Source organism: Dipodomys spectabilis, unplaced genomic scaffold (genome assembly GCF_019054845.1).
Source record: "Dipodomys spectabilis isolate Male_0828 unplaced genomic scaffold, ASM1905484v1 ptg000375l, whole genome shotgun sequence".
NCBI classification, from domain to species: domain Eukaryota; kingdom Metazoa; phylum Chordata; class Mammalia; order Rodentia; family Heteromyidae; genus Dipodomys; species Dipodomys spectabilis.
In genome coordinates this window covers 951,473-976,128 of record NW_024871052.1, presented here as the reverse complement: position 1 = coordinate 976,128, position 24,656 = coordinate 951,473, and the positions used below count along the sequence as shown (strand labels likewise).

General features: G+C 49.6%; 1 protein-coding gene across 7 annotated transcripts in view; it reads left to right on the top strand.

Moving 5' to 3' along the window:
• The first annotated feature begins 604 nt into the window (after positions 1-604).
• Positions 605-24,656, top strand: part of Fam193b (family with sequence similarity 193 member B) — a 36,226-nt gene continuing 12,174 nt past the window's right edge. For 4 of the 7 annotated variants that reach the window (XM_042667108.1, XM_042667107.1, XM_042667106.1 and 1 more), the window contains exons 1-4: positions 605-814; positions 18,171-18,413; positions 19,291-19,522; positions 20,741-21,116. In XM_042667108.1, the coding sequence (XP_042523042.1) occupies positions 605-814; positions 18,171-18,413; positions 19,291-19,522; positions 20,741-21,116 (1,061 nt within the window). Of the gene's footprint in view, positions 815-1,657; positions 1,918-7,834; positions 7,868-18,170; positions 18,414-19,290; positions 19,523-20,740; positions 21,117-24,656 lie in introns of those variants that run through there. The other 3 variants (XM_042667110.1, XM_042667109.1, XM_042667111.1) reach the window with 3 other exon arrangements.

The following is a 24,656-nucleotide window of genomic DNA, read 5'->3' as shown; positions in this document are numbered from 1 at the left end:
CGTTATGTGTGTGTCAGCCTTGACCACCAGGAAGACTCCGGCACCCAGAACACCCCTTGCCGACCACAGGAGCGCAGGAGCCCTGGCTGGAGGGCGTCGAGCCTCCTTTCCCGGCCCTTCTGCCTCCTCGACATTAGTCCTCTCTCCCTTGCACAAGGAGATCGGCCCCTACCTGCCTGCAGGTGCTACCGGGAGAGGTGTCGTCAGGGGCTGTGGTCAAAGCACACTGGCAGCAATGTATCCACTTACCCCGACGAACAGGCTATTATTAAGCTCCTAGGCCCGCTGCCACAGCATTGCACACGCTCCGCTGGGAGGTCGCGGCCCTTCCAGACCCAGCAGTGTCGGGGGAGGGCGTCTCCCAGGCCAACACCCCGGGACACTCAGGGCAATGCCCTCATGAAAAATGGCGCCGACGGCTTCCGAGGCGAGTGCGTCGGCGCGGACTCCGCGTGCCCTTTGACCTGCTGGCAGCGGGCTGAGGGGCGCCGGGCGCCGCCATATTGGCTGTTGTCCTGTAAGGGGAGCGGCGGCGGCGGCGGCGGCGGCGGCGCGGGTGAAGCGGGTGCACCGGGAGGCCGGAGCGGCGCGAACGGGCGGCGGCATGACTCGGAGGCGGAGCAGGCCGAGCGGCGGCGCGGGCCGGCGCGACAGGGCGCGGACCGCGGGGCTGCAGAAGCCCCAGGCGCCCGAACCCCAGCCGCCGCCGAGCTCGGACGCGGGAGCGGGCGCTGGGCCCCCCGAGGCGCCGACGGAAGCCGATCGCGACGGGCCCCGGGAGGAGGACGAGCCCCAGCCGGCGCCCGGCCCGCAGGTAGGAGCGAGCGAGGCGGCTCGGCCGGCCCGGGGCGCTCTCCCATCCCGGGAGCGGGGCGGGGCCGGGGCCGGCGCGGCCGCCCGAGCCCCCGAGGCCGCGACCGAGGCCTTCTCTCCCCGGCCCGGCCGGCGGGGCGGGCGGAGGCTCCCCCCTCCCCGGGGGGGCGCGCCCTCCACGATGCTGGCCCACCTTCCCCGATGCCCCCCAGGCTGGGGCCGAAGCGGATCGCGCTGGCCGCGCACCCGCCGGGGCTGGGCTGTGGTGCTGGAGGGGGGCCACGGCTCGGCTCTCGGCTCTCCGCCTTCTTCGGACCCCATCTGCTCCGCACCCCCAGACCAAATCAGGGCGCCGCAGCCTCTAGTTCTCCCTCCCCCCCACATCTCCCTTTAACCCCCCCCCCCCGTGCTGCCGTGTCACCGGCGTGTGTGTCCCCTGGGGCAGTTGGAGTGACAACCAGGCAGCTCCCTCGCCCCCCCAACACACACACACACACACACACACACACACAACCCCCCCACGGTCCTTCGAAGGGAACTCAGACAAACTTTCCCTATCTCCCCCCCAATCCACCCTCCACTCACAAGGCGCTTCCCTTCCCCCTCCTCTTCCCCCCCCCCCTTTGGCAAATCCTGCTGTGAGCCAGCAGTAGGAGAATTCTAGAAAGCTTCCAGCTTGCCACCTGGAAGAAGGTCACTCTTCTTTTGAGCTAAAAAGGAGATCTTAGGAGGTACCCCTCCCTGCCAGTGGTTCTCTGAGAGGCTTGGGGTGGTGGCAGAAGCCACACCGGAGCTCTGGGAGGGTTGTGCTTTTCCCCCTCCCTCCTCCCTCCCTCCCCCCGGGATTGGGTGGCTCCCCCCCCCCCAAGCTTACTCTGACAAAAGAGTTTTGAGTTGGTCTTTTGGCTGAGCCTGCCCAGGAAGGCCGGCCTCTGCAGGAGTCTTGGAGGGTCGGAGGCAGCGCCCGGATGAGGATGAGGCGTGGCGGAAGATGCGTTTGGCTCTGCAGACACTGCAACGGGCAGCAGGGGACTCTGGGAGGCTGGTGCGGCCTGAAGGCATGGCTCTTGACAGCCTTCTAGTAGAATCTCTGGAATTGTGCATGTGAGTGGGGATGCTCTTTGGGGTGTCATTCCCGGAAAGCCTTCCCTGACCTCCCCAAGTTGGGCCCCAGTGATCCCACTGTGCTCACAGCCCTCTGTGCTTCCCTACAGTAGCTTTCTGACCCCGCTCCCCCCTCTTTCTGTGATGAAATGTCGTGTTGATCTGTCTGCTCCCCTGCACCGGGCTTGAACTGCACAGGGACCCAGACTGTGTGGATTATCCGATCCTCCACACCCAGCCTGGCAGAGCCGAGCTAACTAGGTGAAAGAAAATGAGTCAGCCCAGAACCTGTGCTTATGGTAACCCAGTTTTGGTGTTGGTCTCCTTTGTGTTTCAGATGACAATACTTTTTTTTTTTTTTGTCAGACGTGGGGCCTGAACTCTGGGCCTGGGCACTGTCCCTCAACTCTTCAGCTCAAGGCGAGCGTTCTACTACTTGAGCCACAGCGCCACTTCTGGCTTTTTCTGCTTTTGTGGTGCTGAGGAATCGAACCCAGGGCCTCATGCATGCAAGGCAAGCACTCTACCACTGAGCTACCTTCCCAGCCCCATTTTTTTTAATTAGTGAAAATCTAACCCCTTGTGTCAGCAGAGCTGCCTTACCCCTACCTCTTACCCTGGGCTGACAATAGATCTAGAGGAGATTCTCTAGGCTAACCCTTGTCCATGGTAGGTCTGACTCCCTCCTCCCTCCAGGACCTACCCCGGTCTCCCCTGGGAGCACTATTAATCCAACAGGGAGAGATGAAAGGGGAGAAACAGAACTGTCTGTTCTGTTCTCTCCTTCCCATTCTGCCATACAACACGAGAGTTCCTGCCACACAGATGTGCAAAAAAAACTTCCCCAGTGTGTTCAGTTTAATTTTTGAGGGCACGTCTTTCCCCAGAGTTAACAGCCTTCACTACTTCCTCTGCTCTACTGCTTGACCTGCCAGTTCATTTATTCAAACGAGGCACTTGTCATGCCTTGCTAGTGCTCCCTCTTCCTCTCTTCTCTCTGTCTCTGTCTGTCTCTCTGTACTGGGGTTTGAGCTCAGAGTCTCTGTCTTGCTGCATAGGAGCTCTGCCACCAAAGCATGCCCCTAGTAGGCAAGCCTTCTCATCTTCTCACCTTCCCTGTATTTCTCCTCAGTATCTATCAAAAATTATCTGTCAAAATTAATGTAACTCCTTGTCTGCTTTTACATCTAAACTCTGAGAGTGCCAACAGAACCCTGGCAGTCTCCATCATATCATACCCCTGAAAACCTGAGGGGTATAAAGGTGGTTTCTCTGCTTTTCAGATGAACAAACAGAAATACTTAATATTTGACCAAGTGATTCCCACGATAGATGTGAAACAAAAAAGTTACTCTTGTATACTGTGGGAAGTTTGTAATAGCCACAGAACTAAAACACATTGACAAAATCTGTTCTGATTGTACCCCTCTTGTTTGCTGGAGTAGAGTCTGGATTTGAGAAACAGGCTTTTGTGCCCTTATAAAAAGTACCTGGTGACAGAGTAGAGGTTAGTCATCGCTCTGCCAGTAACTAGGCTCTCTTGTTCCCACTGCCAGTCAACCCAGTCTTAACAGACATAGATCAGATAAGAGAGGTGAAACTTTGTGTCATTTGTCTACCTAAACCAAAGGAGCTAAATGAGACTTTCAGTCTACCTACTTGTTCTGAGGTCCAACTCCAACATTGTTCTGTTTCTCTTATCTTTATCTGAATGTGCACTAGTATTTTAGAAACCAAAATGTTTGTCACAGATCTAGATTTGTGCTTCTTCAAACTCTAAAGATCTGGTGACATCAGGCCCCCATCTCCACAAGGCAATCTGTAAGTCTGAGTAGCAGCTGCTGCCTTTAAGTAGAATGTGCTCCATAATCCCTGAAGTTTTGGTTTTATCCAGGCCCCTTCCATCATTCGCATCCCTTGTACACATTTAAATGTGGGACCCCAAATCTTTCTAGTTCTAGGCCACTAAACCTGCTGTTTCCTAGAACCCCAACTCCCTTTTACTTCAAGAGGAGAAGCACAGATAAAATTTAATAGCAGTAGAAGGAAGCTATGGGAACAGTATTGACTGGCTTGAATTAAACTCCCAGGGCTGCCTCCCTCTGTGATGCTGTCTGTCTCTTCCCTCATTTGAACCTCACCAGCAGCCTCCCAAGAGAACGCAAAGCAAGCTGCAGAGCCTCTTGTACATAGTCTTCTGAGGTGACATGAGCTGTGCTGGGCGGCGAGACAAAGCCTGAGAGCTCTCCTTGCTGTCTTTAGGCTTCCTAGCCTGCCTTGCTGGCAGGCCAGGTATGCACTCGGCCCCAGGAGACTGACCCGAATGAGCTCATCCTATCCCTCCCCAGCACTTGTTTCTCTCCTCTCTACAGCATCCTCTGGGACTGCCCAGTTTAGTTTAAAGGGACTCTAGAGACCTGGTTCTCTCTCTGCTCAGAATAAATCTGTTCCCTTAAGGAACAGGATCAGATGATCAATCTCTATAGTAAGACCATTTGATTTTGTTAGGGATGCCCAGAAGGACCAGGTGTTCCCTTCCCTCAAGGATCTCCATCTGAGAGTCCCTGCCTACCCAAGTACCACTTCCTAAGGCACCACTCACATCCAGCAGGGGGAGGTGGTTCTGAGGACATGCCTGCCTCCTGTAGTTCTTTGTGAAGCAGTAAAGACTCACTATGTAAAAAGGCCCAGAGCCCTTGAGGATGAAGACTTACACGTTCAAGTAAAGACTCACTATGTAAAAAGGCCAAGAGCCCTGGAAGATGAAGACTTACACGTTCAAGGTTTAAAATTTTAAATTTCCATATAATGTCCCAGAGGACAGGCTTAATGTCTGATATCAGCTGGATGAATTAGGTTCCTAATGCTTTTGCCTACTGTGCCTAGAATTTTTGGAAGCAGGGAGTGTTTTAATTAAGTTGTCTCCGGGTTGTATATTGTGTGTGGTCTTTACGTGCTTCCTACATGTCTATTAAGCCAAATGATAATTGAAAAGCTAGTTTTCTATGACTTTGCTCCTGCCCGCCACTCTTACTGGGCCAGGTTGGCAGGCCTCCATGCATTCATTCAGGCCAGCCATGGCACACGTGCTCTGATACCCAGTCGTCTTCACACCTGGCACCGACTCTGCAGACACTACCTGACCTGCGTTCTGTGCCGGGCCCTGGGCTAGCTGTGAGGGCGGAAAGGAATGAGACGTGCTTCTTGGCCACAAGGATTTCATGGTCTAGCAAATGTAGTAATTGCAGTGGTGCTAAGTTCTTTGGTTTTTAAATTAGCATAGTTAGTTGTACAAGGAGAGTTTCATTGTGACATTTCCCCATGTATATACACAGTGTATCCTGAGCAACTTTCCCCCTCTCACTCTCTTCTACCCTCCCTTCTTAAAGCAATCTTGACAGGTTTCATTGTTCTGTCAAATCCTAGCCTTTAGATAGTGTTTCAGCTTCTTGCTTTGTTTTCTCATGTATAAAAATAGCAGTGGGGGGCTGGGAAGGTGGCTCAGTGGTAGAGCGCTTGCCTTGCATGCCTGAGGCCCTGGGTTCGATTCCTTAGCAGCACATAAGCAAAAAGAAAAAAGCCGGAAGTGGCGCTGTGGCTCAAGTGGTAGAGCGCTAGCCTTGAGCTGAAGAGCTGAGGGACAGCGCCTAGGCCCTGAGTTCAGGCCCCATGACCGGACCCAAAAAAAAAAAAAATAGCAGTGGGAGCTGGGCACCAGTGGTTCATGCCTATAATCCTAGCTACTCAGGATGCTGAGATCTGAGGATCATGGTTCAAAGCCAGCCTGGGCAGGAAAGCCCTTGAGACTCTTATCTCCAGTAAACCACCAGAAAACTGGAAGTGGCACTGTGGCTCAAGTGGTAAAGCGCTAGCCTTGAGCTGAAGAGCTCAGGGATAGTGCCCAGGCCCAGAGTTCAAGCCCCATGACTGACCGCTCCCTCCCCTCCCCCCCAAACAAGTTCTGCCTGTTGAGCACTTAGCCCCAGCAGTGCTGTACTCAGTACAGGTGTTGAGTGCTGAGAATGCCAGCATATTGTAATACAGAGAAGACTGGGTCCAAAAAGGCTTCTGGAAGCCTGGTCCTCAAGGTTGAACAGTTATTCAGAACAGCAAGGGTGAGAGGAAGAAGGCTAAGAAAGGAAGAGGTATACAAAGAGCCAGAAACAAGCTGGACTCAGTTGGAAAGCAGGAGAAATCAGACTGCAAAGGCTATAGCTGGCTCTTGGTCCACCACACGAAGTGGTTTGGGTAGTGAGGAAGGAGTGAAAGCCTCGAAGCCTGAAAGTGAACATGATGTGCATTGGTAGATCCTCTGGTAGCGTGCAAGGAAGTAGACTCAGTGGGAAAGGCAGCTGTGGTTGCTCAATCTCACAGCTCCCTTTCCCCACCTGACTAATCATCTGATCATCAGTGTTCTGCTGGACCCCATCCCAGACCTACAGAACTATGGTCTCCAAGTCTGGAGCCGAGGAATCCCATGTTGTTGGATTACTCCAGGTGACTGAATGTGGCTGGGTCTGGTAACTGCTGACGAGGCCTAGGGTTTTGCTCCTCCTCGGGAGGTTCTGTTCTTCCATAAGGAGGAATAGAACCAATTTTTAAAAAGTGAGGAGAGGTATCTGGGAATATGGTTTAGTGATAGAGCACCGCCTAGCATGTGTGAGGCCTAGGCTTTATCCAACTCTCTTCCTCCCCCAACCAAAAAAAAAAAAATGAAGCCTTCCCCCACTTCTCTGGTTTTGCCTAGCTAATAATATTCCACCACTAATTTTCTGTTGGAAGGGTAAGGGGGTGGGGAGTTTCCCACGCAAGATCATTGGTACAGGATGGGACACACTTGCTTATATGCTTCTCTGAGACCATTTGCCTAGATTGCTACTTTTGTATGGCCCTTGAATATTATAAATATCCAATGGTCCTGCGCAGAACCAAAGTTCCCTATCCCTGTGATGCTTACCTATGCCTAGACTGGAATTCAGTGACTCTTGGGGACCTGGCCCTTGCCCTTGGAAAGTTCACGATATCATAGAGAAGAAAAATTTTAAACACTAGAATGTATGTGATCAGTGATTCTAGGAAAACACAAAAAGCATAGGACATTTCAGGGCAAGCCCAGTTTCTTCTGTCTGTGGACTTAGGAGAATGTGAACCTCCATTGCAGGACCTCACGAGGAGGAAGAGACAAACCAGCAGGAAAGGAATGTTCAGTATTCTTTCACGGCAGGGTGAGCAAAAGCAGAAAAGGACCAAGGAAGGGCATGTATGTGTCCTGGCAAGGGGCCTGAGTTTGTGCTCCTCATTTCTGTACCCATGATGCTACCCTCATCCCTCAATCTTTAGGTGGCTTCCAGCTGAGTAGTGACAGGAAACATACATTTTTTTTTCTTTTTGGTGGGTCGTGGGGCCTGAACTTGGCCCGGGCGCTGTCCCTCAGCTCTTCAGCTCAAGGCTTGTGCTCTACCACTTGAGCCACAGCGCCACTTCCAGCTTTTTCTGCTTATGTGGTGCTGAGGAATCGAATCCAGGGCCGCCTCATGCATGCAAAGCAAGCACTCTACCACTGAGCCACCTTCCCAGCCCTGAAACATACTTTTATTCCATTTCCCCTCCATTCCCAGTTGTCTCCCTTTTGATTCCCCTCTCCTTGTGATAAAAGAAGATCTCTGTTCTGAAAAATGATATGGGGAACCTAAGGCAGAAAGAAGAGACCAGAGAAATTGTGAGCCCTGGAAGTCCTTTTTAGGAAATGATAGCCCTGTTATATAATGTAGACTTGGGGGTTCAAAGAGACCTTGAAGGTCACTTGTCTGGTCCTCTGTCCTGTGCTTCAAGTAATCAATTTGGTTTGGGCAAGTCTCACTTAGTAAGTTTCCCTGTCATTTCTTCCAGGGCAGAAGAGGAAAGAAACTAACGGGTATTGAGCACCTACTGTGTGCCAGGCCCAGGCCAGGTACTTTATATAATTTATTTCCTTCTGTCCTCACAACTCTGTGAAGTATGGTGTTATTCCCATTTCATAAATTGAGGAACCTGAGGTTCAAAGACATTGAGTGATCATTCCAAGATCATACTGCAAATGACAGAATGAGAATTTGAGCTCACAACTTTCTCCAAAGTTCATGCTTACTCCCCTCACCCCCCCCCCCCCCCCACCATGAGAAATCCATGCTATAGTTATAATAGCAGAGCACAGTTAACCCAACGTTCCAGGTTAATGAGCAGCTTGGGCCCTTTTTGTGGCTACTTGCACCTAAGACGCAAGTTCGGTGGCAGGGGTGGGGGGGTGAGGGGGGTGGTTGGGCTTGCAGTGACAGAGGGTCACTAGGGTCAGCCACCCTCACCACCCTGTCCTTGTCTCAGCTTGTACCGCCAGAGAAGATTCTCGGCCAACTGGTCTTGGGCTGTGAAGCAGTTGTCTACCTCCTGGAAGGGCCAGGAAGTTTGGGTAGAAGTTCCAGGCCACTGAGGTATAACCGGGTCCTGAAGAGTTCACTGCAGTTCTCAATGCCTGCATTGTTATGGTGTGAGGCTCTCTGCTCTGATCGGCTTCTTACCACAACGACAGTGACACAGCCAGGCCTTTCTGTATGGCATGTTGGGACAGGGGCTGGTTTGGCCGTGTTCTAAAGTATGTCCTTTGTATGGAGAAGCTGAGGCATGAGCCAGACGGGCTTTCAGCGTTCATTTACCCAGTGAATGCCGGCTGTGTGACAGGCGCAAGCCATGCCTGGTTCCTGGGCACATGTAAATGACCAAGATCTACCCTGTGACCCCAAAGACCTCACGTCCTACCAGGGACTTGGGGACAGACAAAGACTACATCTGTACACAGCGTGATAGCCGCGACAATCCAGCAAAAGCCTCATTGACAAAGCTTTGACTTAGGGTCTTCAGTGGTGAGGTTGGCATGAATGAGATCAGAGCTGTGAGCATTTGTTGAATGAGGAAATGGGTAGATGAGTGGAGGAGTGAATGGTGATTACTTGCCTGGTGAGTTTTTCTAGGCTGATTAATTTTCTCAACTTCTCAAAGAGAATTTTAGTTCCTGCTGTTGTCCTCAACCTGCCTGGTGCCAAGGAGGCCCTTGGAGTTCAGAGCTTTGAGAAGAGAGAGTACTCTCTTGGGTCAGTTCAGAATAGAATTTGGAACCTATTGCAGGGCAGCTGGTCAGATAAGAGTGTGTGTCTTGGGGAAATCCAGTGCAAACATACACAAGCCCTTGGGACTGGAAGGAACCCCTGGGAGGAATGAGGCTAGGTTGAATGTTGGGAATTCCATCCAAGGCAGTTCTTGGCACCTGCCTGGTGTAGTGACTAGCATTATTCCCTGACACTTGCCAAATTGTGGACAGAAAGGCCAAGCTGGAAAATTGAGTCATGCCCTAAGCTCTGTCCAGATCTGGCACAAACCATGTCATTCTGAATAGCCATTCTGTTCTCATGAGCACCCACTGGGCGACTGGCACCCTAGCAGCTCCACATCAGCAATCTCCAAAATGCCAGAGGCTCTAAACAGTCCCGAAATTACGAAGCAGCCCAAAGTTTTTGTTTCTGTTGGTTGGATCTGCTGGTGTTTACCAAAGTTAAGTATTAAAATTGAGACAGTGTAAAGATATTTAGTCACTAGTTCATTTAAGATCACATAGACTGGAAAGCAACAGTGGTAGAGCCTTTGCTTAGTATGCAATAGGCCTCGTGTTCAGTCTCAGGAAGGAAGGGAGGAAGGATGGAAGAAAAGAAAAACACATCACTTGCTAGCATAAAATGTAGTCATTTATTTATGTGTTGGTCTTTGGACTTGAACTCAGGGTCTGGTCACTGAGCTTTTGTGCTCAAAACTAGTGCTCTACCACTTTAAATCTCAGAGCCATTCCTGGCTGTTTGGTAGTTAGTTGGAAATCAGTCTCATGGACTTTCCTGCTCAGGCTGGCTTTGAACTGTGATCTTCAGGGCTCAGCCTTCTGAGTAGTTAGGATTACAGGTATGAGCCACCAATGGCTGACAAAAGTTTTATTTAAAAAATACTTTTCAGGGCTAGGAAGGTAGGCTCAGTGGTAGAGGCCTTGCCTTGCATGCATGAGGCCCCTGGGTTCGATTCCTCAGCACCACATAAGCAGAAAAAGCTGGAAATGGCGCTGTGGTAGAGCGCTAGCCTTGAGTTGAAGAGTTGAGAGTTCAAGCCCCAGGACCACCCCCACCCCCCCCAAAAAAAAAGTACTTTCCAAACAAAACATTTTTTTAGTTTTGCAAACTTCTTTAATAAAATTAAGCTGAATTCTTTTTTTCTTTTTCTTTTTTTGTCGGTTGTGGGGCTTGAACTCTGGGTTTGGGGGCTGTCCCTGTGCTCTTCAGCTCAAGGTTAGCGCTCTACTGCTTGAGCCACAGTACCACTTCCTGTTTTCTAGCGGTTTATTGGAGATAAGAGTCTCATAGATGTTCCTGCCTGGGCTGGCTTTGAACCGAGATCCTCAGATCTCAGCCTCCTGAGTAGCTAGGATTATGGGCATGAGCCACCAGCGCCCAGCTAAGCTAAATTCTTATCTCTGCTGTTCAACTGTTACAATATGCTTCTGTAGAAGTACATGAAAAAGGAAATCCAGCCTCACATAGATTTGTAGTTGGAAAAGTGTGTGTGTGTGTGTGTGTGTGTGTGTGTGTGTGTGTGTGTGTGTGTCCGTGTGTGTGTCCCCGTCCGTCCGTCCAGTCCTGGGGCTTGAACTGGGCTCTGTTCCTGAGCTCTGTGCTCAAGGCTAGCTCTACCACTTGAGCCACAGCACTACTTCTAGCTTTTTTCTGTGTATGTACTGGAATTGAACCCAGGGCTTCATGCATGCTAGGCAGACCACATTCCTGGCCCCTTGATATACTGGTTTTAATGGCTATAGACTCCAGCCCCATGAATCCAAATAGCTTCAGTTTAGACTTCACCTGGCTCATTGGCTGCTTTGGGGATGAACATGCCACTACTTAGATCCTCCTCTGATAATGCCACTCTCTCCAAAGATGCTGGCTGCACTGGAAGAATGAAACAGAATTATCTTGGAATCTTTCTGAGCAAATCCCAAATCAACATAACCCCTAGAACTTTTTTTCCTCTTCTTCCTCCATCTTTTGCTTAAGGCTAGACCTGAGACTTCAGAAGTTCTGAAATTTAATCTGAAGTGAGCTGGCACAATTTTTTGTTGCCTATGACTGCTGGGCATAAGAATCAGTTCCATCAGCCTTTGAGATGAAAAAAAAAATGGCTGGGTGTTCTTATTTATTTCATGAAGATTTACTAACTACGTTCCTTTTGTGGGAATACTCTGCCAGGTGATTAGAATTATAGTAGAGAACAATGAGTCCAAAGCCTGGGTTGACCTAACTCTTCAATGCACGAGAGGCCATCTTTGTCAGAGTTTAGAAAATGGCAAGACACTGCAGTCAGGTTGGAGGCAGAGCTCTGTTGGCAGAGCACTAACCAGTGAGTAAAAGCATCAGGTATCAAGTTCAAGTTCTGGTCTTGGACCAGAAAAGAGATTGCAGGAAAAGAGAATCCTAAGGCTGGGGAGGTGGCTTAGTAGTAGAGCCAAGCATGCAGGAAACCCTAGGTTTGATTCCTTAGTACCACAGAGAGAAAAAGCCAGAAGTGGCACTGTAGTTTAAGTGGTAGAGTGCTAACCTTGAGCACAAGAAGCTCAGGGACAGTGCCCAGGCCCTGTAGTTCAAGCCCCAGGATGGGCAAAAAGAAAAAAAAAAAAAAAACCCTGATCCTAGAGTTTGTTTCTTTCAAGCCACAAACCTGGAGGAATGGTGCTTTACTGCCTAAACATAGCAAAACCAGGGCTTAGTATTCTCACCCCCTCTGGCAATTAAGCAAAGATGAAAATGTCAGAGAGAAAACCAGGTGTGGTGCTGTGTCCCAGCAATCCCAGCAATAAGGAGGCTGAGACAGAAGGATTGCAACTTTGAGGCCAGCTTGGTCTATGTAATAGCGAGACTCAATCTCAAAAACAAAAAGAAAGGTGAAGAAGAAAGCAAAGGATGGAGGAAGGATGGGCTAGAGTGGCACACATATAATCCCAACGCTTAGAATGTAGATAGAGAATCAAATTTGAGGACAACCCAGCCAAAAGTTAATGAGACCCTATCAAAAACAAGCCAGGGGCTCAGTGGTAGAATGAGTACCTAGCACGCATGAAGCCCTGGGTTCAATGCCTTAGTACCACATACACAGAAAAAGCTGGAAGTGGCACTGTGGCTCAAGTGGTAGAGTGCTAGCCTTGAGCAAAAAGAAGCTCAAGGATAGTGCCCAGGCCCTGAGTTCAAGCCCCAGGACCACTTTTAGAAAACTAATGCCTCATGTTTGTAATCCTAGCTACCCAGGAGGCTGAGATCTAAGGATCGAGGTTCAAAGCCAGCCTGGGCAGGAAAACCCCTAAAACTCCTCTCCAATTAGCCACCAGAAAACTAGAAGTGGAGCTGTGGCTTAAAGTGGTAAAGTGCTAGCCTTGAGCAAAAGAGCTTAGGGATAATACCCAGGCTCTGAGTTCAAGCCCACAACTGACCAAAAAACCCATAACAACCATATGCTGGGTGCTGCTGGCTGAAATCTGAAAATCGAGATTCTAACTTCAAAACCAGCCCAGGCAGATAAACTAGAGTGACTCATGTCTCTTAAGTAATTAGCAAGAAGTCAGAAGTGGAGGTGTGCCTCCAGTGGGAGAATGCAGCTGTGAATGAGAAAGCCTGGGTTCAAGCCATAGCACCAGCACACACTCAGCCAGACATTAAAAAAAATACGTCTCAGCCGGGCGCTGGTGGCTCACGCCTGTAATCCTAGCTACTCAGGTGGCTGAGATCTGAGGATCGCGGTTCAAAGCCAGCCCGGGCAGGAAAGACCTTGAGATTCCTATCTCCAATAAACCACCAGAAAACCGGAAGTGGCGCTGTAGCTCAAGTGGTAGAGCGCTCGCCTTGAGCTGAAGAGCTGAGGGACAGCGCCCAGGCCCAGAGTTCAAGACTCACGACCGACAAAAAAAAAAAAACAAAAACAAAAACGTCTCTAATTCCAGCTACTCAGGAGGTAGACCTATGAGGATCTTGGTCTGAGGCCAGCCCCAGAAAACGTGCTAGACCTCTGTCTGGGAAACAGACTAAAAACAAAATTGTCTGGAGATGGGGCTCAACTATGTCTTAAGTTCAATCACCAGTACCAGCAACAAAAGCCGGATGCTGGTAGCTCATGTCTATAATCCTAGCTACTCAGGAGGCTGAGATCGAATGGTCGTGGTTAACAGTCAGCCTACTAGGAAAGTTTTGCAAGACTCTCATCTCCAATTAACTACCGAAAAGCGGAAAATGGAGCCATGGCTCAAGTGGTAGAGCCAAAAAAAATCCGCACCTGAAGTTCAAGCCCCAGGACTGGAAGGAAGGAAGGAAGAAAGAAAAGGAGAAAGAGGAAAATGGTGGGAGAGAAGATAGAAGAGAGAGAAAAGTTACCTGCTGCACAGCACATTGAAACCAGAGGAAGCATCAGGATCTAGGGGTTAAGACATAAGTATCAAGGATGCCCCTGAGTGAGCATGAAAGAAGGATTTAAGTATAAAACTCAAAGAGGATAGCGGATATACCCATGTCCAGTGTAGATTTGTTAAGGGTACAGCAGCTCCTTAGGCCTAGATAGTAGGTTGAGCACCTTCTCCCAAATGTCTCAAGCTTGCCAGCTTTGTCTCTATTGTCACTAGTCCTCTGGGCAACTTTGCAGTGTAGGTGGTATTACTGCTTCAGCTACAGCTTAAATTGCTTTCCAAGTCTGGAGTTTCTCTCTTTATCCTGGAAAATAGGTGTACTGTAAAGTGACTTCCGTTGGGTAGCAGATCACTTATTTTGTGTATCAATTTGGCTCATTATTTTCATTAACGGAAGGACATCGTGTCATCCCTAAAGAAGGCAGTCATCCTCGTTCCACAATAGAAATTGGAACCATTCAGGTACAAGTCCAGGGGGGAGATGTGGCTCTTTCTCCTTGGGAAGCAGTAATTGCTTTTCTTTTGGTCAGTCGCGGGGCTTGAACTCTGGGCCTGGGCGCTGTCCCTGCGCTCTTCAGCTCAAGGCAAGCGCTCTACCACTTGAGCCATAGTGCCACTTCCAGTTTCTTTTCTTTTCTTTCTTTCTTTTTTTTTTTTTTTTGGTGGTTCGTGGGGCCTGAACTCAGCCTGGGTGCTGTCCCTCAGCTCTTCAGCTCAAGGCTAGTGCTCTAGCACATCAAGCACAGCGCCACTTCCGGCTTTTTCTGCTTATGTGGTGCTGAGGAATTGAACCCAGGGCCTCATGCATGCAAGGCAAGCACTTTGCCACTGAGCCACCTTCCCAGCCCCCAGGAGCAGTAATTTCAAGCACACCACACCGTCTCTACCCTTTGTAGAGCACATCTCCCAATCTGCTCTAGCAACCATAAGCCCAGCTGAGCCTATGCCCTGAGCCAGACTTGTGCTTTCTAGAGGAGGATCCAGGCTGGAGTCACACCTCATGCCTGTGCCTAGTAGAAGGAACAGAAGAACAGATAAGTAATTAGGATGGAAGGCACAAATGCTATGACCAAGGCCCTTGTGCTTGGTGAGTAAAGGAGAGGGGAGGTGAATCGGAAGAGTCTCCTAGGAATGCCTAGAGAAGTCTGCATTTATGCTGGGCTGTTAGCCCCATCCAGCTGAGGTCTGGAAGTATAGAGTAGTTTGGAGAACTTGGGCATTTGACTTCATGAAATTGAGGGCAGAGATTGAGATGTCCAAGTCCCCATGCATTCGTTGCCTGTGAAAGATTCTTGTTTCTTACAAAGTACCGATCATTTATTGTTTCCCTTTCTTCCCGGTCATGTTACAAGTGTCCTGTCAAGCAAAATATTATGTGCCTAACACTGGATTTGATGCTTTATTGAATTTAACTCTTAGTTGACCCTACAAATTAGGACTTGATCCATTTTACAGATGAGTAAACAGGGTAAGTAAAACTTGACCAATACCGCACAGATGGTAAATTACGGCAGTCTAGAAGTAGAACTTGGCCGGTACCATTCAGTGTTAAATGATGGTGGCCCAGGGTTACTGCCCAAGCAAGTGTGTCCAGTGCACCCCAGTGCTCCCAAGTACTTTCACACTAAGTACAGTCTCACTGGTCACACACTTACTAATTGTATGTTTGCTTGTGTGTGTGTGTGTATGTGTGTGTATACACATGGGTCTTAAGGCTTGAACTAAGGACCTGGGCACTATCCCTCAGTTTTATGCTCAAGGCTAGTGCTCTACCACATTGAGCTATATCACCATTTCCAGCTTTTTGGTTAATTGGAGGTTAGAGTCTCATGGACTTTCTTGTTCAGGCTGACTTTAAGCCCGATCTCAGCCTCCTGAGTAGCTAGGTGCGAGCCACCGATCACCTGACTTGCGTGTTTGCTTTTTAAAAGAAAACAAAAGCATTTTTTGGTATAGTGCTTTATGCATTAGTCAATTCAATTCTTGCCCAAACCTGTAAAACTATATACATTGTATATTACAGTCATAAGAAGAGGCCCTGGATTGATTCCCTGTTAACACCAAATAAATACATACTATACCAAATATATGTATATATTATATATGTATATCTCAAATAATGTTACTCATACAAGATTTTCATCCTATGTAATTACTTTAGAACCCAAGTGAAACAGAACTATTGTGGTAAAATTCCTATTTGGAGTTTGCTTTAATAGTGTTATTCTCATCGTAGGGAAAGAGACTTGTAGTGGCCTCCCCTCCTCCACTAAGAGCCCATATTGCACTTTACAGCTGTGGAATGCAGTTCTGGAAAGGCCTCCCTTTGCTCTCATGTCTGTGAACACCATCCTTCTCCACCCTTACCCTCTGTGAGATGCTCTCCACAGTGGCGTCTTAGGTAGTTTACATGAACTACTTGGCTTAATAAGACATCCCCTTGGCAGGAGCTGTATCTCTGGTACTCTTGTTCTCCCCCGCTACGTTTCATTACACTTTTGGGTTTTGTTCTTGTTTTTGTTTTTAAGGAACGAGATGGGCCCAGGTGAATGTCATTGTAACATTGGAGGTTCAAGGATAGCCTAATGCCAGCTCTGTGTGGAGCTAATTTCCCAGCACAGATGATGGCACCTGCTGTAGATAGATAACCACCCAGTGAGGGTTAACTTGGGAAGGTTACAGAGTCGCCTGTTGTTGCAGAACAGACTACCCAAAGAACTAGTGGTTTAAAACAACCATTTACCTTTCCTTGAGTCTGCTTCCTGATCTGGGCAGGCCTTTTTGATCTCAGCTGGGCTCCCTCAGGTATCTCTGGTCATTTGGCCAGTTTGCTGGGAGCCAGCCTGATCACACCTTAGAGGCCCAAGAGTGAGCAAGCCCAGCTATGCATGGAAACGGGAAATGTACGCAGTTTTCAAGCTTACGCTTGCAGCACATCTGCTAATGTTCTGTTGGCCAAAGAGTGATGAGATCATGCGCAGGGCCAGTGGGAGGGGAACTACAGAATTGCAGGAGAAGCCAGTAAATTGGGGGCATTAAATCCAAATACGATTAGTCTCCCAGTCAGGACCCCTCAATCTCAAAGAAAGCCTTCAGTCTTATATTTCTGGGTTTGATTTGTCCTAGGAGGGAAATAAACAGACCAAGTACTGACTGTGCTGGGCCTACGCTCCAGCATGTGCAGGGCTAGGCACTTCACCTGCTTTTGCAGCCACCCTCACAACAGCTCTGCAAGGTAGGTGGGCATCTCCATCACAGTTAAATAACTTGCTCAAGGTCATCTGGCTGATAGTGGTGGAGCTGAGATTAGAATGCATGACTCCACCATCCCTCCTGCCTCCTCCTCGGAGCACCAGGGTCTGGTGCACATATCCACCAATTTTCAATTGAGCTGGTGCTTCTTAAAAAAAAAAAATATATATATATATATACACACACACACACACACACACACATTTATATACATACATATCTAGATAGAGGGAAGGAAAGCATGAGTTGGGTGGCTCACACCTGTATTCCCAGCTTCTTAGGAGGCTGAGATCTTGAGGCCCATAGTTCGAAGCCAGTGGGAGTAGGAAAGTCTAGGAGACTCTTATCTCCAATAAGCCACTCAGAAAAAACAGGAAGTGGTGCTGTGGCTCAAGTGGTAAAGTGCTAGTTTTGAGCAAAAGAAGTTCAGGGACAGTGCCAGGCCCTGATTTCAAGCCCTAGGACCAGGAGGGGAAAATTTATATCATATATGTATGTATGTACACACACACATAGATATATACACACATATTTACTAGTTCTACAAACTTCAAACCATTTCTGTAATCCTAAAGAAGTGTGCATATTCTCCCAAACTGCATTGACTCAAGGCATCCTTTCCTCCCATAGGGTCTTGACCTTTCCTAGACATGCCAGACAGGAAAGAGCCATCTTTTTTTTTTTTTTGCCAGTGCTAGGGCTTGAACTCAGGACCTGGGCACTGTTCCTGAGCTTCATTTCCTTAAGGCTAGCACTCTACCGCTTCATTTCCTTAAGGCTAGCACTCTACCACTTGAGCCATAGCTCTGCTTCTGGCTTTTTCTGTTTATGTAGTACCAAAGAATTGAATCCAAGCCCGGCACCGGTGGCTCATGCCTGTAATCCAAGCTACTCAGGAGGCTGAGATCTGAGGATCACGGTTCAAAGCCAGCCCAGGCAGGAGAGTCTGTGAGACTCTTATCTCCAATAAACCACTAGAAAACCAGCATTGGCGCTGTGGCTCAAGTGGTAGAGCGCTCACCTTGAGCTGAAGAGCTGAGGGCCCCATGGCCGACAAAAAAAAAAAAGAATTGAGTCCAGGGCGTCATGCATGCTAAGGGCAAGCACTCTACCACTAGGCCACATTCCCAGCTCATCCATCTGTTTTTTTTTTAGTTCCTTGAGACCTGGGGATATCTGGGCATTAGGGCATCTGGGCATGAGCTTTGGAGTCAGACTCAATAAGGTTCAGCCACTCACCAGCTCTGTAACCCTGAGCAACTGATTTAACATCTTGAAGTCTTTATCTAAAAATAAGTAAAAATGCAAGTAAGAACACCTTGTTTTGCAGAGCTGCTACAAGGACTGAAACTAAATTGTGTTGATTAAGTGCCTAACCTAGTGCCTGGCACATAATAAGGGGTATTCCGAACACCACTGGCATTTCTCTAAGGAAAACCTCCCCCTCCCCCCCCCCCGCCCCCGGGAAACCCCATGTCTGTCTGTTGAACAGGTTCCCCCTACCTCCAGCCAGTCTGTGCAGACTTGCTGCCTGCTGTGTCATCGAGAACGAAAAGGCTGGGAAGAAGGCCCTTCACAAAACGGACTGGTATTGCAGGGTGAGAAGCTGCCCCCTGACTTCATGCCAAAGCTCGTCAAGAATCTCCTAGGCGAGATGCCCCTGTGGGTTTGCCAGAGTTGCCGGAAGAGCATGGAAGAAGACGAAAGGCAGACGGGTCGAGAACACGCAGTGGCGGTAGGTAACTGCTGCTGAGAGGGTCCCTCCGTGCACGGCTGCGTGGACCCAGCCTTTGCAGCTTTGGTTCCAATGAAGGGAAGGAGAAACCCCTCAGCACAAGATGCTCCCCTCCCCCCCTCCCCGCCCATAGATACCCATCGACTGCCATCCTGCCCCCTTGTCACCTGGCCACCGCAAGTCTGTGACAGTTGGGAAGGCAACCAGTATCAGCCAGAGAGCAAAGGTGACGAGTTGGAAATGTAGCCCAGTCCGTTGCATCTCATAGCTGGGAGCTTGGCAGTCTGCCATCCCATGAGCGGCGGCCAGGCCCTCCCTCGTTCCCTGCAGACTCTTGCCAAGGACGGTTCTATCTATATAGTGCCCGTCCCGGGGCTTGAACTCAGGGCCACGCACTGTCTCTTTTTTTGCTTAAGGCTGGCACTCCTTACAACTTGAATCACAGCGCCACTTTCAGCTTTTCGGAGGTTAATTGGGGATCAGTCTCACTGACTTTGCTGAGGGGGATGGCTTAGAACTCTGATCCTCAGATCTTAGCCTCCAGAGTAGCTAGGGCTATCGGCGTGAGCCATCAGTGTCAACCCCAGGATCATTTTACCTCCAAGATTCCTGGTGTAAAGACATCATTCTTGTTCTTCCCACTCCCCAGAGGCCCATGTTCACAGGAAGGCTTAGCTGTACGTCCATGGAACTGAGCTCACCACAGCCCCTCCCTGCACAGGCCTGACTCTTGCTTGAACTTCAGCCTGGGTTGCTCTAATTGTGCTTTGGCAACAGCACAAGAGCCTGGAGGACAGAGTATGCTAGGGGGGTAAACAGAGGCAGCAAAGGGTCAGCTTCACTATTTGACATGAGTCCTTTTCTTCCTCCTTTCCAGATCTCCTTGTCACACTCATCTTGCAAGTCACAGTCCTGTGGGGGTGACTCTCATTCTTCCTCGTCCTCCTCTTCATCATCCTCATCTTCCTCTTCCTCCTCCTGCCATGGGAACTCAGGGGACTGGGATCCCAGCTCGTTCCTGTCTGCACATAAGCTCTCGGGGCTGTGGAACTCCCCACACACAGCGGGGGCCATGCCAGGCAGCTCCCTTGGGAGTCCCGCCATCCCCGGTGAGTCTCTAAGCTCGGGAGAGAGGTGACTCCTCGGTGTAGGTGGCTGCATTTCCCTCTCATCAGGGATCGGTTATTTAGATAATAAAGCATGGAGCTTTCTGATGCAGCAGGAGAACCTAGGCCTTGACTGTCTCTGTGAAGCAGCTCTTCCTGAACTGTGAAGTTAAATAGTGCTTGCAGGGAAAAGGTTGCCTGGGCTTCTTTGGCTCTCATAGCAGAAGGGCCCGTAGGGAAGGCAGTAGGACTTAGGTCACTAACATTTGCTCTACAGCACGATGGATAGCCTATTTTCCCCACCTGAGGGGTGGTGAAGAACTAACTCGATCTCCACCAGAGACTGGCAGTGCCAGCTGCCCTACTGATGAGAGAGCTGGAAGCTGTAGAAGCCTTTTTTGGACTCTAGGCTATTCCTCAGAGACCCAGAGAAAAATCCCTTGAATTCCCAAATTATGACATGAATATGAATGACTGTCCTACCTCTAAATGGAGAGGCAGAGTTCTTTTTTTTTTTTTAATTCTGGGCCTGAGCACTGTTCCTCAGCTCGAGACGAGCGCTCTACCTCTTGAGCCACTGAGCCACTTCCGGTTTTCTGGTGATTATTTGGAGATAAGATTCTCCAGGGACTTTCCTGCCCGGGCTGGCTTTGAACCTCGATCCTCAGATCTCCGCCTCCTAAGTAGCTAGGATGACAGGTGTGAGCCACCGGCACCTGGCCAGAGTTCTTCAATGGTTTTGGCCCTAGAATTAGATGAGTTGAGCAGTCTGTAATTCTAGCTACTTTGGTCTATGAGGCAGAGTGCCATCAGAACCTTTCCCCAGTTCCCCTCTGAAATCTGTGGCCTTCTGAGAGTCAGGCATCAACTGGTTTCTGGTCTGCGTGTCCCAGAAGCAGAGCCGAGGCCTGCTGCAGCTCCTGTCCCAGGCCTGAGAAGTGCCTGTGAACCGCCAGGTCCTGGGCAGACCCAGAGAACAGAGAGCATGTCAATTCGCTGGTGGCGCTATAGCAGAGAGGCCTGTGGCCCTACTCAGGGCCAGCATCCCCAGTGCCGTCTCCCTTAGGCCTGGTCTCTTCACACCTGTCCAGATAAGCTGCTGCCCGCACTGATTCCCAGGCTGAGAGGCTGTGTGTGTGCTCCAGTCACACTGAGCGGGGCCATGGCAGTGAGCCCGCGGGCTTCTCAGTTCTGACCTCTCTCTCTCCACTCCACCCACAGGTGAGGCTTTCCCCATCTCGGAGCACCACCAGCATTCAGACCTCACTGCTCCCCCTAACAGCCCCACGGGCCACGCCCCACAGCCAGTGTCTCTCCTCCCTTCTCATCCTGGCTCCTTTGGCTCACCGCCCCACCCACACCTGCTCCCCAACACCCCAGCGACATCTTTCCCTGCCCAGGCTTCAGAGTGCCCTGTGTCTGCTGCCACTGCCCCCCACCCCCCAGGGCCGTGTCAAAGTCCCCACTTACCCTCCACCAGCATGCCCCTCCTGAAGATGCCTCCACCATTCTCGGGGTGCAGCGGGCACTGCAGCGGGCACTGCAGCGGGCCTCTTCTCCCACCGCCGAGCTCCCAGCCACTCCCTAGCACTCACAGGTAAGTGAACGGTGTGCAGGGCCCCAGGGCCACTACAACTGGAGACTGGGAAAACTTTGACCAAGGGGGCCTTTGGGGTAGAAGTGAAAAAGTAGATTGTGCTAGGGTAGGCTTAATGGTAGAGCACAGAGTTAGCCTGTCAAGGACCTTGGTTCAATCCCTAGCACCAAAAAATTAAACAAAGGATGGCGTATTTTTCTTTCTCGACCACCTATGCCACACCTCTAGCTTTTCTTGATTAATGAGAGATATAAGAGTCTCATGGACTTTTCCGCCCAAGCTGGCTCTGAATCTTATTCTTCAGATCTCAGCCTCCTGAGTAGCTACAATTACTTACAGGTGTGAACCATCCATTCCTACCACTGTTTTCCCAATTAGAAAAGAATTGCTTTTTCAGCTGGCCGCCGGTGGCTCACGCCTGTCATCCTAGCTATTGAGGAGGCTGAGATCTGAGGATCACGGTTCAAAGCCAGCCCAGGCAGAAAAGGCCGTGAGACTCTTACCTCCAATAAACCACCAGTGGTGCTGTGGCTCAAGCGGTAGAGTTCTCGCCTTGAGCTGAAGAGCACAGGGACAGTGCCAGGCCCAGGGTTCAAGCCCCACGACTGACAAAAAAATAAAGAAAATTAAAAAAAAATTGGTTTTTCAGCTTGAAACAGTTCAGAAGTGTATGTCCTCACAACTGAAAGATAAACTTCTAACCTTGTGATCTTGTTTAGTTTTTTTGTTGTTGTTGTTATTGTTTTCTTTTTTGCTTGGTCTTGGGGCTTGGACTTAGGGCATGAGACACTGTCCCTGAGCTCTTTTGCTCAAGATTAGTGCTCTACCACTTTGAGCCACAATTCTACTTCTGTTTTTTTGGTGGTTAATTAGACATGAGTCTCATGGACTTTTCCTGTGCTGGCTGGCCTCAAACTGTGATTCTCAGATCTTAGCCTCCTGGGTAGTTAGGGTTACAGGTGTGAGCCACCAGGACATGTATTGTGATTTTTTTTTTGGGGGGGGGGGGGCAGATTCTGTGTATAAATGACATGCTCCAATCAATGTATGGTAATTGTGTGTGTGTGTAGCAATTTTTTTGTTTTGAGATAGTCTTGCTATAAAGCCTAAGCTGGCCATGAATGATCTGAGTGCTAAGATCGTAGGTATTCCCTGCCTTCCTCTCCAGTCCCTGCCAGCTGCTGCAGCAATTATCTCTCTCTTTTCTTTTTTCTGTGTATGTGGTACTGGAGAATCAAACCCAGGGTTTCATGCATGCTAGGCAAGCACTCTTCCACTAAGCCCCGCAGCAATTATCTTTAAATACATTGTGATCATCTCTCCAGTTAAAAAACTTTCCGTTGGCCATGTAACATCTTACCATATGGCTCTGGCCTAATTTATTTATTTTTTCCTATTCCTGGACATTTAATCACGTCCAGACTTTGTATGTGTGTGCCAGTCCTGGAGCTTGAACTCGGCCTAAGCATTGTCCTTGAACTTCTTTTGTCTCAGACTAGCGCTCTACCACTTGAGTCACAGCTGTACTTCCAGTTTTCTGAGTGGTTTATTGGAGATAAGAGTCTCACTGACTTTTTTTTTTTTTTTGGTCGGTCGTGGGGCCTGGGCGCTGTCCCTCAGCTCTTCAGCTCAAGGCGAGTACCCTACCGCTTGAGTCACAGCGCCACTTCCAGCTTTTTCTGCTTTATGTGGTGCTGAGGAATCGAACCCAGAGCCTCATGCATGTAAGGCAAGCGCTCTACCACTGAGCCACTTTCCCAGCCCCATCTCATGAGGTTTTTTTTGCCCAGGCTGGCTTCAAGCTGTGATCCCCAATCTCAGCCTGTTGAGTAGCTAGGATTACAGGGGTGAGCCACCAGTGCCTGGCTGGGAAAGATGTTTTGTTTTTTAGTTGTATACAGGGATTTGGGGCCAATGTGCAGTTTATGTGTACAATGCATGGTGATGGGTGTCACCCCTTCCATCCTTTTCCTCCCATCCCATCTCTTCCAACCCTGCCTGTCCCCTCCTTTCCTCCTTCCATTTCCTGATACGTGATATTATGACTATTATGACTATATTCAAGTATGTGACTATATTTGAATATTGTTAGTAGTAGTATATGACTACTCACCCACCATTCCTCTATCCATACATTCACCCCTAACCCCCACTTTCCTTAAATAAGACATGTTTCAGCTGCCTGGCATTCATTTTGGCATACTGTCAGTTAATTGTTCAAAGGAGTTAAACCATGGGACTCTACCCCTGTGTATTAACATATTTTACTGTTTGATCACCTATTTATTTATTTTGGTCGGTCGCGGGGCTTGAACTCTGGGCTTGGATGCTGTCCCTCTGCTCTTCAGCTCAAGGCAAGCGCTCTACTGTTTGAACCACAGTGCCACTTCCGGCTTTCTAGTGGTTTATTGGAGATAAGAGTCTCAGGGACTTTCCTGCCCGGGCTGGCTTTGAACTGTGATCCTCAGATCTCAGCCTCCTGAGTAGCTCGGATTGCAGGCATGAGCCACCGGCGCCCGGCTAACCATTTATTTTTTAAAACCCTGCCCCAACCTTTCTGTCCTTTCCCACAGAAGAGGGTAACATTAGCCTTCCCCAAGAATTTGGTTTCCACATGGCTTAATATTCCTGCCTCCTTCCACCCATGCCTCAGCCCCATCTTGCAGCCGCCCTTCAGCCGTTGCTGGCACCTAGGGCTCTAGTTCTTTCCAGCTCCAATTCTGGGACCTGTCAGCCTGTGTCTCATACACTGGGAGAATTTTTTTTTTTCCAGTTCTGGGACTTGAACTCAGGGCCTGGGCACTGTCCCTAAGCTTCTTTTGCCATGATGCCACTTCTGGCTTTTTCTCCTTCTGTGGTGCTGAGGAATCGAGCCCAGGGCCTCATGCATGCAAGGCAAGCGCTCTACCACTGAGCCACCTTCCCAGCCCATGGGACATGTTTTATGTAACAGCCCCTAGTGCTTTCCAGAATCCAGAGGTAGGACTGTGGAAGGGAGAAAGCACAGACACAGGCTAGCATCCTGCCACCTGTTGGCCCGAGCTGTGAGCACTGGGTGCCTCCGTCTCTAGACCACTTCAAAACACCTCTTTTTGCAGGACTGGTACTTGCTGAGTACAGAGCTGGCACAGGCAATAGCTCTTATAATCTGTAGGCCATGAGACCTATTGACCCATTTATTAGGGTCATCCCAGGCTGGTCTTGAACTCTGTCTTCCTACCTTAGCTTCTTAGTCCTGGAATTACAGGCACTGTGCTGACTCATTTGCTTCCCCCCCCCCCCCCCCCCCCCCCCCGTCAATTTAGAGCCCCTGGTTAAGGAAGTACTGAAGCCACACTGAGGTCATTAAGACCTTAGAAAGTAGACACAGACACTGACCTCATTAACGGCACCTGCGTGTGTCCCCCTGGGGACGCCGTTAGCTTGCCGATGAGTTTGGGCCCTACTTACTGAGCAACTGCTATGTTCAAGGTTGTCCTTATAGGTACAGTGATCGCCAAATCGAAGTGGTATAGCCTCTTAGCCTTGGCTGGATAGAAG